The following is a 12,120-nucleotide window of genomic DNA, read 5'->3' on the forward strand; positions in this document are numbered from 1 at the left end:
AACACCAGCCATGGCCGCCGGCGACAGATCATCTCACTCCCCCGGGCTTGGTGTGGCACCCACACCCCGGCCACTTGCCGATAAACGCGGGCCAGGCTGCCCCCCACCTCGTGCGGGCCCAGGCTACGTGGGTGCCAGTGATCAAGGACCAGAGGGCCTGGCCGCATTCGTCTGGCCCCGGCCCTGGGCCGGAGGAGGAGGAGGAGGAGGAGGGCAGGCAGGCAGGCAGGCAGGCATCTGGTTTGAATTACTTGGGCTGCCTCTTGGCACCTTAGCCCTCAGCTGGGGGTGTGCAGGCTGCCTGGCCCGCTACCCCTACCAGCCTCCAACCCGCCACAGCCCCGGGGCGCCCCCCACCCCGAAAGTCGGGCCTCCTGCTGCCAGTTACCCCTGTCTGGGCCTCGTGCCTCTCTGTCGCCAGGCAACTGGTTGGGCCAGGGTGGGGGGCGGCCAGCTCTGCCCCCACCCAGGCTAGCTCCTTCGGGACCCCGGAAGGTTGGGGAGCCGTGGCACGGTCACACAGAGGGGGCTCAGCAGTGCGGCAGAGGCTGGCCGGGAGGCCAGGCAAGGTGCCCTTGCCCCCTCCGGGCTGGATTCCCACAGGGCCACCCCTTGGCCGTCCGACCAGCGGGCCTTCTCCCCCAGGTAGCTGTCCGGGCCCCCAAGCTGGCTTTGAGACTAGGTAGTCCTGGGTTCAAATTCAAGCCCTGCCCCTTATCAGCTGAGCCGCTGTCTCCCTCGGCATCTCATCTGCGCTCTGCACCAGCCCCCGGCCTCCCGACCTCCCTGCCCACAGCCCACCCTCTGCCCGCTGAGCAGGGGGCTGAGAAGCTCCGTGACGATGCCCGAGGCCTTTGAGGCCTGCCCAGGGCTTCACGTGTGGTGCAGCCGTTGGTGTAGGTGACACAGTCTGCGGAGGGAGGTGGGGTGGGTGGGCAGCCTGGGGAAGCTTGGCCAGCCCAGCGAGGGAGGGCCCTTGGTGAGAGCCCAGAGGACAGATGCTGGGCCTCGCTGGCAGCTGAGGCTGAGGCCTGGCCCGCAGCTCCTGCCCTCTGACCCTTGGAGGCCTCCCTGGGGCCTTTGCTCTGGGGAGCTGGGAGCCACGCCTCGTGCTTCCTGGGGAGGGGGCCCAGCCAGGCAGCTGAAGACGGCTCTGGGCTCATTCCACAGCACCCCATGGGTGCTTCCACTCCTCACTGAGAAACTCCGCAGGGCCCAGCTGGGGCTGGGGTCAGAGGTCAGGAGTGGGGGGCTGGAACTGCTCCTGGAGCAGCACATTTTTCTCCTCTGAAAACTTATCTTAGCACAGAGATCACGGAACAATCGGACTCTTTTCCGGGCCTCTGCCGTCCCCAGACGGCCAGCCCATCCCCTTGGGGGGGACTCCGAGGGGGCCGGGAAGTTGAAATTTGTAAAATGTCTGTAGGAGGGGAAGAAAGGCGCTTTGTGTGGGGCTGGGGCCCTGGCCATTGGTCAGCTCCGAGGCCCCCGGCCTCTCCCAGCATGCTCCCCTCCCCAGGGAGGGCCGTGCTCGCCGGCCCGTGGCCAGCCCCAGGGTCTCTGCAGCCCCTCTGCTGTCCCCGCACCCACTGTGTCCAGGCCTCGGGGACCCGGGTCCCCGGGGCCGCCCAGCCTCTGAGGGCACGGGCCCGGCAGGGAGGCCTCCCGGGGCCTCAGCATGTTTCTCTACTGGAAGAAGCGGGGTGCCTACGCGCTGGAGGCCCTGCCCGGTGCCCTGGCCGAGCTGGAGCTGGGGGCCGTGGAGCGCTTCTCCTGGAGCTCCACCCTGGACATCATCGAGGACCTCGGGGGTAGGTGCAGTCCCGCTTTCCCGGGAGGGCTTGCAGGAGGCCCGGACAGCTGGTCTACCCGGCCGCCTCCCTCTGGCCAGAGCCTGCGGCCCGCTCGCCGTGCACGTGCTGCTGCCCGTCATGTCAGCAGCAGCGGGGGGGAGAAGGCCCCTCCTGAGAGCCGCTGCTGGTGGAGGAGAGGGGCCTGAGAATGAGGACCCTGGGGGCCTCAGGGGCAGACAGGGCAGGCCGGGCCAGGCAGCGTGGGCCCCGCAGCTGGGCTGGGAGCAGGGCAGCAGGGCCTGGCTCTGAGCTTCAGACCTGGGCTCTGCCTCTGCCCTCTGCTTCCAAGATCAGGGCCAGGTGGTGGGACGAGTTTTTCTGGAATGTTCGTGTTTGAGGCCCCAGGACATGCGCCATTTCTCGTACTATCCCCATGGCAGGGAAGGGAAGAGAAACACAGAGAGATTAAGCCCCTCGAGAGGCAGCACAGGTGGTGCGGGATGCTGAGCCTGGAGGCCGGTGTTTGGATGATGACCTGGCCGTGTCAGTGGGGATAAAGATACAGGTGGTGTCGTGCGGTGGCTGAGGGGACTTGCTGGGGTGACACGTGGAGCCCTTCAAACACCGCACGCCACAGAGCAAGGGCGTGGTCCGTGCTGGCTGTCATCCTTGCTGTTTTATCATAGCTCCGCTAATGAGGGGCCCAGCAGAACGTTCAGCCTTGGGCTGGCGACTCCGCTTCTGTCAGGACACCAGTAGCAGTGATGGAAGCCCAGGCCTGGCTGGCGGAAGCCAGCAGGGTGCGACGTCTCGGGCCTCGTTTCTCTCCTCTGTCGGCCTCACCTGGGGCCCCAGGCTCTGGCACGCACGCCCCCCCAGGCCGCAGGCCTGGAGAAGCAGGAGCCTCTCGGGGGCACAACTTCCCAGCCTGGCGTGGTCCTTCCCTGACCCCTCCCTGCAGCCAGAGGGCGCGGAAAGTGATGGCTAGACCCAGGATCCACCACGGAAAGAGACCACGTGGGGCGCGGGTTCCACAACGCAGGGCAGGCAACGAACGCTCTCAAGAGGGAGAATGGGTGCCTGGTGGGCATAAAGGACAGCTGTCAACCCTGAGAGGAGGCCCCTCTGGGCAACCTGTCCCATTGGCCAAAGTGGACGGAGGCATGTGGCTGCTTGGAGGGGTGGGGTGGGCACAGCGGCCACCTGTGCAGGAGGCTGGAGAGAGGAGCCCGTGACGCTGGGCAGGGCGTGGAGTGGGGAAAGCGGGAGGGGTGCACGGGGCAGGCGCAGGCCAGCCTGGCACAAAGCTCCCCCTCTCTTGCAGCCGGGTACTGTTCTGGAACCAGAGGGTGGGTTGGGGGAGTGGCCCCGGGGGCAGCCTGAGTCCTGTCTGCTTGTACGGCTTCACCTGGCAGCTTCCTGTCTCCTGAGGCAGGGCAGGTGGCTGACGTCCGGCAGGAGGTCACGCAGCCAGCCCCAGCGAAGCCAGGGAGGCCAAGCAGGGGCCTGTCGCCCTCTTCCTATTTGCCCTCCTCATCTCAGTCACCGCAAAGCGCCAAGCTTTCCTGCCGCTGGGCCCTCACCCATCCCCGGGGCTTTGGAGCAAAAGCCCTGTGAAGCCCACTCCCCCGCCCCTGCCCCCAGCCTCTCCAGGCAAGGCAGTGCCTGCCACCTGTGGGGCCTCACAGCTCACATTTAGAGGGGCCTTGCCCCGTGGCAAGACTTCCCATGGCTCCTTGCATCTTCACGCCCACCTTTGGAGGCAGGGACCATTCCTGGTGTCCCCTTCGCTCTGGAAGGGAAGGCTGGGCTCAGTGGGGGGGGTGAGTGACGGTACCCAGACCCACAGTTCCCGTCCTCGGCCTCGGAGCCACAGGACCAGGGCCTGCTCACCCACCATCACGACCCCGTGCCTCTTGGCCCCGGCTGGGAAAGAGGTCCCGGCACACAGTGGGTGGGTCACGGCGCGTGAGCCGGCCTCGGGGGCGAGCTGAGGCAGGCGGGTGGGAGAGCCGGGCACACAGCTGTCTGTGTGGGCCCTGTCCTCGGCACCCAGCCAGCCCCTGGCCTGGGCCCAGCATGGGTGGGTGGTGGGCCCCAGCGCCAGCCCAGCCCCGCCATGGGGTGGGGCTCGTGCCCGGAGCGTGATTGTCCTGAACTGGAATCTCACTCCCGTTTCTGCAGTCCTGCTCCTCCCTTGGCGACTCTCTGTTCCTCCGAGGAGCCCGGGGAGGAAGCCCGTGGTGGTGGGCAAATAGGCAGGTGCCCACAGCCGCCTCAGCCAGAGGAAGTGGCCGGCTGGCTCCAGGCCTGTGGGCGGGAACTGTGTGGATGGTTTCTCGGGCCCCAGAAAGGAATTCTGAATGTGTCCTCCCGCCTCTTCTTGCTGAGTCCGAGGCCTGTGGGTGGGCAGGGCAGTGCTTGGGGTTCTCTAGGGTCCAGGGGACGATGACATCTGTAGTCTGGGCTGCAGGCAGGCACAGCATCAGAGACCAGGGTCCGGGCTCCTTCCTCCAGCTGGGTCCCCACTCGACGGCCCTACCCCACAATGCTGCATGGGGCTTTGGGAAGGGGACCACACTTCTTTCCCAGGCCACCTGGGGTGCTCTGACCAGAGCCTGGGGTAGGGAGAGGCGGGTGGTTCCTGGGGTCAGCAGCCATTTGCCCAGGACACACCCCTCTGGCTCTTGGGCAGGTTTGGGTCAAATCTTGCCCCTCTGCAAAGCTGCCTTGATGACGGGGTTCAGTCCTAGCACAGCCCGCAGCAGCTGCCCAACCATAGATAGGCTCCCAGGAGGGCTGGGTTTGCGTGGGAGGGTGCATTCAAGGCCACAGCTGCTTCCTGGGAGGGGCAGACTTTGCCTGGCCAGGCCTGGGGTTGGGAGGTGATGGGCAGGGAAGCTCTGCCTTCTTGAGGTTCATTACGCCAGGGGGTGCTCAGAGGTGAGGGGCTCCCCTGAGGAATGACAACGGTGGTTTCTTGTACGCTTGTCTCAGTCTGCAGCCAGCTGGGAAAGGGGGTCTTATGTGACAATGGGGGGATCATTTTATGTGTGCCAAGCACCTAACCATGCCAGGAACCATGGGATTCCTGTAAAATCTGGAACCAGGGGCACCGTGGGGGCAGTGTGGCCTGTTGGCTAGGAGCACAGACTTGGAGTCTTGCAGTCCTAGGCTCAAGTCCCAGCCTCATCACTCCCCAGCTGCATGACCTTGGGCAAGTCGCCCAACCCTCTGGGCCTCAGTTTCCTCATCTGTAAAATGGGCAACAATCAACATACCTCCTTCTCTCAGTTGTTTAGAACAGTGCTATCCCCTAGAATCTTCATCATTTAAATTTTTTTTACTAGCCACATTAAAAACAAAAAGCAAAAAAAAAAAAAAAAAAAAACCAAACAAAAAACCTAAAAACAAGCAAGTGAAATGAATTTTTAGAATATATTTAATTAACCCAGTCTATTTCAAAAATATTACCATTTCAACATGTAATCCATATAAAAAAATCATCAATGAGATCTTATTTTATTTTACTTTTTGGCCGTGCCGCATGCCGCATGGCATGTGAGATCTTAGTCCCCCAACCAGGGATTGAACCCACGCCCCTCGCAGTGGAAGCACAGAGTCTTAACCACTGGACCGTCAGGGAGGTCCACATCAGTGTGATTTTACATTCTGTTTTTTGTGGGGTTTTTTGCACAAAATCTTCAAGATCTGCTGTGCATTTCACATGTATAGCACATCTCAATTTGGATGAACCCCATTGCACATGCTCAGTAGCTACAGTGGCCAGCAGCTGCCCTTTGGGGTTAGACCATGCTGTAGAGGGTTTGACGGTGAAACGAGACCATGTGTGAAAAGCACAGAGCGCCCAGCAGGTGCTGAGTAGGTCAGAGCTATGGTTATAGGCAGGTGTTTCTGGAGCAATCTGGCGGGGAAGATAGGTCCAAGATAACAGGTCAATTCACAAAGGCCCATCCCAGGACAGTGGGATCTAGGAGGGAGCGATTCATCTGGAATTTGGATATTCTGAGATCAAGAGGCCTTCCGGAAGGTCGCTGCCTTCAACTTGGGCCTTAGAGAGTGGGCAGGATGTCAGTTGACAGTAGACAGCGATGGGAAGGATGTGGCAGAGGCAGAGGAACAGAACCAGGAAGGGCTGGGCCGCAGTCAGAAACTCAGTTCCGTCCCAGGGGAGGTAGTGAGTAACAGAGGGAGGGCGCTGGGGTGAGGCAATAGGGAGTGGTGGGGACTGCGGAGGCTGGAAGGGTGTGTGCCAGCCTAAGGCAGACACAAATGGGGAGCTGGAGACATCAGGAATATGGGCCCAGAGCTGCCAGGCTCCTCTGGTTTGTCCCTGGAAGCCAGAAATCTGGATTTTTATGTGAAATCTGACTTTTCAAAGTTGGCAACCAATTCAAATTCTTTTGAAGCACTGTGCTTGGCCAAGCACAACATGTCTGCCGGCCGGCTTCTGCCCAGGCGCCCTGTCGGCCAGTTGTCGTAGAGATCGTGTTGGAGAAGGAAAAACGGCATCGTGTGACTAAGATAGAGGGTGGGGGACGCTGGCATGTGGGCTTGTCTGCCTGGCTGAGGGGCCCTGGCTCTCCCCGGGAAGCTGGGAGCCGCAGGGGCCCGAGGAGGCCAGGAGGGCAGCTCGGCTGTTTCAGACCTGGAGAGACAACATCTGGTACGCTGGAGGTGGGCAATTTCCAGGTTCCAGGTCTGCCTGGGGCTGGCCAAGGGCCAGCAGCCAGAGGGGTGCTCCGGGGCGGGGACGCTGGGGGGAGCGAGGGCAGGTGGTGGAGGCGGCCCCTGGGAGCTGCCCCACGGTCACAGAGCTGCTCTTTGCACTCCCTCTCTGCTCTAGGGCCGTGTCCATTGACCAGGTGCTCCTACGGGGCCCCCTGTTCTTGCTCCCCATCAGCTGTGGGGCTCTGTACCCACTCAAGACTGACTTTCTGTGACCTCGGGGCTCCAGGGCCCAATAAGAGCTGCCCGTCTCAATTCAAATGCTCAAGAGAGCAAGTCGAATTGAACAGGCTGGCCCAGGCGGCCACCTCTGGCCCAATCAACTGTGTCCAGGGTATGTACCACCTGGTACAACATCTCCCCCTTACCAGGCCCACCCGTTCTGCAGGGCTGCAAACCGGGCAACTTGTCAGAGGGGAGCCCATGGCAGGCCTGGGGTGGGGACAGCCCGTCCCGATGCCTGATTCCTCCCTGGACCCCAGAGGCCTGTCTCCGGGCCCTGAGAGCTAGTAGGGTCCTCAGCGACGTTCCTGTGTTTGGAGTCTCTGGGGAGAGAAGCATACCTAGGAGGCTGTAGCTTTCATGTGGAGTGCAGGGAAACTAGATTCCAGAGGGGCTGGGACTGAGCGGTCTGCAGAGGGGGCGTCTAGAAAGCAGACTGAGCACCTTGAGGGAATTGGAAATGGGGGGGGCGGGGGCGGCGGGAGGGCAGCGGGGGTGGGGGGGGTGCTAGAGGCCAGAGAGGTTAGCCGGGTAGAACTCCAGTGCTTGGAAGAACGAGGACAAAGAACTCCAGACCCTACGACCACCCCGCGGTGGCCGAGGGGAGTCTGGCCCTGGAGTAGCCGTGGCCTGGGGCGGTCATGGCAGGACCCAGAGTGCTGGCACGGCAGCTCCAGGACCCTGTGGTGGAGTAAGTAGCCCAGAGCCTGCTGAATTTAGGACCAGAATCCAGAAGTCTTGGGACAAAGGGTGTTAGAACCCAACCCCAGGCCCTGAGTTGTAAGAACCCAGGGACTCAGGGTTACAAGCAGACCTCATCTGGCTGAGTTCCCCAGATTCAGGTAGGGTGCATGGGAAACTCCCCCAAAGCTGGCTGAGGTCTCCAGGTCCCTGGAAACCCAGATGGTAGAGGAGATGCTGCTGGGTGGTGGAGAAGAGCCCTGCTTCCCACCCGACCCTTGAGCCAGCTACGGCTTGATAGGCAGGGCTGGGGCAGGACCAGCAGGATCGCTGACCCCAGGGACCCCATCAGGGTCCTCACAGGGCTGTTTCCCCCCCTCAGCTGCCCCTGCCTCCGGGCTAGAGGCAGGACAGGCATCCCTGGCCCTTCAGACAGCTGAGATTCCGAGAGGGAAATCAGAACTGTGCGATCCTGTGAACTGAGTGAGGCAGGGCCCGCCCGAGAGTCCTGAGAATTAGCAGCGGCCCTTCTCAGAACGCCAGGTTCCCACTGCACAAACAGCAGACTAGGGGACACGGGGGGACGCTGGGGGACACTGTGCTGTCGCTTCCCTCTCAGCCTGCAAGCTTCGGAACACCAAGCAAGGTCTCTCGTGCAGCTGCTCCCTCAGCCTCCTTGCCTCAGCCGTGCCGGGGCCCACACGAGGCCCTCAAGACTTGTCAGGTTCACCAATGGGTCCCCAGTGCCCAGCTTGGGGCTAGGTACACGGTGGGCCCTCAGAGGACCCTTGCTGTATGTTTGCTGAGTGAATCCAGAGAACCCAGAAGACTTGGGGTCCATCTGTTCCCTCTGTCACGAGTCCCTGAGGGCAGGGATGGGGTCCTGGTCACCCCTGAGTCCCCAGGGCCAGCCCATGAAATAGACGCACGTAGAAAGGCAGGCACCCTACTCTGGTTGGGGAAGGGACCAGGGGAGACTTTGGGAGAGAGACCCGGGTCCCGTGGGAAAATGGGTCTTCCATACCTGGATCTCATCCACCCAGAGCCTCCCAGCACCAACCTGCAGGTGGGATGGGGTCTACGCAGGCTCAGGAGAACTCTGAGTCCCTTGGGAGAGTCTTGGCCACCTCCCCCAGGCTCCATTTCTGTAGTGAAAAGTGTTTTGTAAGCATTAAAATGTTGTCCAAGTATATCGTGGTGCCATTTACATGAAGTACCAGACCAGGCAAAACTAATTGAAACAGAGGTCAGGACAGCATCCCCTGGGGGGTGGGGAGTGGCTGGCAGCTCCCATGAGGAAGACTTCTGCAGGGGGGCTGGTGATGCTCTGCTTTTTAACCTGCGTGTCAGTTATTTTGTAAAAATACGTTTTGTGAAAATTTTCTGAGCTGTGTGCTCACGAGAGCTGCACTGTTCTGTATATATTTATTTTATACTTCCATAAAGTTTTTAAAATGCTAACCAACACAGAGACGATAGTAAAAAAAAACCAACAGTAGCCGGCAAGCCCGCTCCATTTATGGAACCCTTGCCCCCGCCGCTGACAGCATCTCCAAATGAGGGGAGGGTCCTCTGCTGGGGGTGGAGGACAAAGGGTGCATGCCTATCTACAAGAAGGCATCGTTTCCACTCAGACGGTACCTTTGGGGCCAGGAGAAATAGCAGAGTTGTCTAAAATGCCTTCATTCCCACTTTCCAGGAGATTGAGAAAATGTCTCCAGACCACATCAAACACAGAGGTGTTTTCTTCTGAGGTGGCTGGGAGGCTGAGGGAGTTGGGGAGCGAGGGGACGGCCTTTGGTCACACCCACGACTTTTCAGAGTGGAGGGGGAGGCTCCAGTTGCGGGGAGGGAGGATGGGTCGCGTCCTCCCGGCAGATGCCCCGCGCCCGGGGGCAGGCTCTGCCCAGCGGGGGTCCAGGCTGAGGGGCGCAGGGGGCGGGGCGCTGAGTCCCGCCCTCCGCAGGCGGGGCCGCCTCTAGGCTCCTCCCACCGCCCACCTGCCCCGCCCCGCCTCTAGCCGCAGAGGGTCCCGCGGCCGCGGCGCTCCGGCCTCTCCCCCGGCGCTCGGCCGGCGTCCGCCCCACGCCGCCGTTGCGCTCGCCCCCGGCCGGCCCGCGGCGCCCCCCGCACCACCCGCGTTCCCGGCCTCCCGGCGCTTCTTCCATGGGTGAGTGCGGGGCCCTCGGCCGGGCCTCGCCATGCAGGCCGGCGGGCCTGGCCGCCTCCGCGCCGGCTCGGGGAGGGGCGCGGGCGAGGGGCATCGCGGGCAGGCCGGGGAGTTTGGGGCGGGGGAGGATCAATGGGAGGGCAGGGCCACAGCTCCTTCCCCTCGGCAGGCGGGGGCTCAGCCTGCCGCCTCCTTTGGGGAAGGCCTGCTGGCGGGGGGGAGGTAGACGCCGGTCTCGCAATCAGGGATGCGGGGGTCCAAACTGTGCCCCGTGTCGGGGCGCGCTTCATCACCCCTTCCCCTGTCCCTGCAAGCTGACCGGGGCGGGCAGCCTCTTTTCCCCCTTGCCCCCTCTGCTGCTGCGCCCCAGGAAGAGAGACAGCTAGCTTGGAGGGGACCAAATTCTGGGTCAAAGACGGACAGCGGGTGAGGGGGACCACCCCAGGCTTTTGCGGGGGAGACCATCAATAGAGGCAGCGATGTGGAGGACTGGGGTAGGAAGGGATCTTGGGCCCCTGGCATCCCCCTTCCCCCCCCGTAGTCTTGAAGGGATCCCCCAGGAACCCTGGGGCCCCAAGGTCACTGAGCCACCGCCCCTCCCCAGACTAGTGGTACAGAGAGAGGGAGCTGCTCATTTCCAAAGACGTTTTCTCCCCCTGGAATCTGGATACTTTCCCTGGGGAGCTGCTACAAGAAAAGGGCTCTGCTAACAGATTCCCGTGCAGATAAGTTGGCATTTAAAAGAGAAAGGGACACTGCCCTCCTTTGAAGGGTGCATTGAGGAGACAGCCCCACCCATCCTCTGGTCAGGAGGCTCCTGGGGCCCCGGGGAGCCTGGGTGCCCCCGCCTGGGGCTCACCCTCCCTGGGCCCCGCCCGACTAGTAACCCTCTTCTCTCCTTTGCAGAAGACCGGAGCCTGGCTGAAGAGAAGGGGCTGTGCTGTCAGAACCCCGACTGCATGGACAAGGGGCGGGCGGCTAAGGTAGGGTGGCTGCAGGGCCTGGGAGCAGCTGGGGGCAGAGGGGACAGGGCTCTAACCGCTCTCTCTCTGTCCAGGCCCGGAAATCCACAGGGCCCTGGCAGGGGTGCAGCTGGCCTGGCTACAGGGTCGTGTGGGTTCAGGGGTGGGCAGGGCCGCAGGGTGGCTGGCTTAGGAGGCAGAGGGGCTGACCCCGGTTCAGAAACAGTGGAGCGGGGGGGGGGGACTTCTGCAAGGGCAGCTGGAGCAGGGGTGCCCCAGAGCCCTCTCCTGCACTGCAGTCCTTACAGCCCTGAGGTGACAGGAGCTGCCGCTCTATGTCACGGATGAGGAAACTGAGAATCAGCAAGAAGGGACACCCCCCCTCCCGCCCCCCCCACCAAGTTTCCATTCCAGTGCCCAAAGGGCACTTTTCCTGGGGCACCAGGCCACTCTTCAGGCTTGGGCATGGGTCAGGGACACTTTGGGACTTTGTGATAGTGACTGTGGGCCTGGGGCTGACAAAGGGAAGAAGGGACCAGCTGGTCATGGAGTGTCAGGGCTTGGGAGCTACGAGTGGACGAAACGAGAGGGATAAGGATAACAGTGACGGCGGGGCACTTCTGCCTGGTTCGTGCTGGGCTCTGTGCCTTCTGTGCTGTGGCAGCTCTGCTGGGAAGGCGTCGGTCGTTGCCCTGTTTTCCAGATGAAGATACCAAGGTTCAGAGAGGTCCTGTGACTTGGAGGAGGCCCCACAGCTCAGGAGAGACCGAGCAAGGGTTTGAACCCAGGTTTGGCCCCTCCCAGCACGCATCTGGGTGACAATAGCTGTAACTGCCACAACTCACTGTGGGCACTGAGGACTCTGTCTCCTCCCTCTGGCCTTCTGACATCTGTCCTGTCATTATTCTCATTTATAGCTGAGAGGTAGCAGCCCACGAAAGAACACATCGCTAGGATGTGGTAGAGCTGAGATTTGAACCCAGAACCAGATCTGTATGGTGCCACAGCCCTGTTCCTAACCACCGTGTAACTCAGCTCTGCCAGCTGCAGGAAATTAAAAATGCCACCCTGTTACCCCCCTCCAGACACACGTGCTTACATTCTGCACAGGAAGACCACGGTTAGTAGGAACGTGGAGGACTGTTCCGTGGGGGAGAGGAGGGGGAGGCTTACAGTTGCCGTGGTCACCAGGCAAGGGGGTGGCTGTGATGTCAGATGCAATCTGCTGGCACGGATGGTGCCTGGCATCGGGGCTCTGGTGTTGGCCGGTTGCCTCTCCCCCAGATGGGGGCTCCTGGCAACAAATTGGCCTCAGTTATCCTCAGTTACATCCTGCCAGGGGCCCGCAAAGCCTTGGGCCCTCTGCCTGGCCCGCAGGGGTGACAAAGGGGGCCAGGTCACGCTGTCCCAGCCTCTCCTGTGGGCAGCTGCTCCTCCTGGGGCGGGCCCACAAGCTGCCGCAGAAAGGGCCAGGGGTGAGGCCTGTGAGATGAGAGCTCGTGTCAGAGCATGTGTGGGCCCTCTGCAGCGTCCAGGTCCCAGC

General features: G+C 62.1%; 1 protein-coding gene across 5 annotated transcripts in view; it reads left to right on the plus strand.

Moving 5' to 3' along the window:
- The first annotated feature begins 9,532 nt into the window (after positions 1–9,532).
- Positions 9,533–12,120, plus strand: part of PLEKHG5 (pleckstrin homology and RhoGEF domain containing G5) — a 28,298-nt gene continuing 25,710 nt past the window's right edge. For 2 of the 5 annotated variants that reach the window (XM_067018449.1, XM_067018473.1), the window contains exons 1-2: positions 9,533–9,615; positions 10,522–10,598. In XM_067018449.1, coding sequence (XP_066874550.1) covers positions 9,612–9,615; positions 10,522–10,598 — 81 coding nt within the window. In that variant the 5' untranslated portion in view covers positions 9,533–9,611. Of the gene's footprint in view, positions 9,616–10,026; positions 10,042–10,521; positions 10,599–11,280; positions 11,366–12,120 lie in introns of those variants that run through there. The other 3 variants (XM_067018452.1, XM_067018460.1, XM_067018462.1) reach the window with 3 other exon arrangements.

This window comes from Kogia breviceps, chromosome 1, assembly GCF_026419965.1.
Source record: "Kogia breviceps isolate mKogBre1 chromosome 1, mKogBre1 haplotype 1, whole genome shotgun sequence".
Lineage (NCBI taxonomy): Eukaryota > Metazoa > Chordata > Mammalia > Artiodactyla > Physeteridae > Kogia > Kogia breviceps.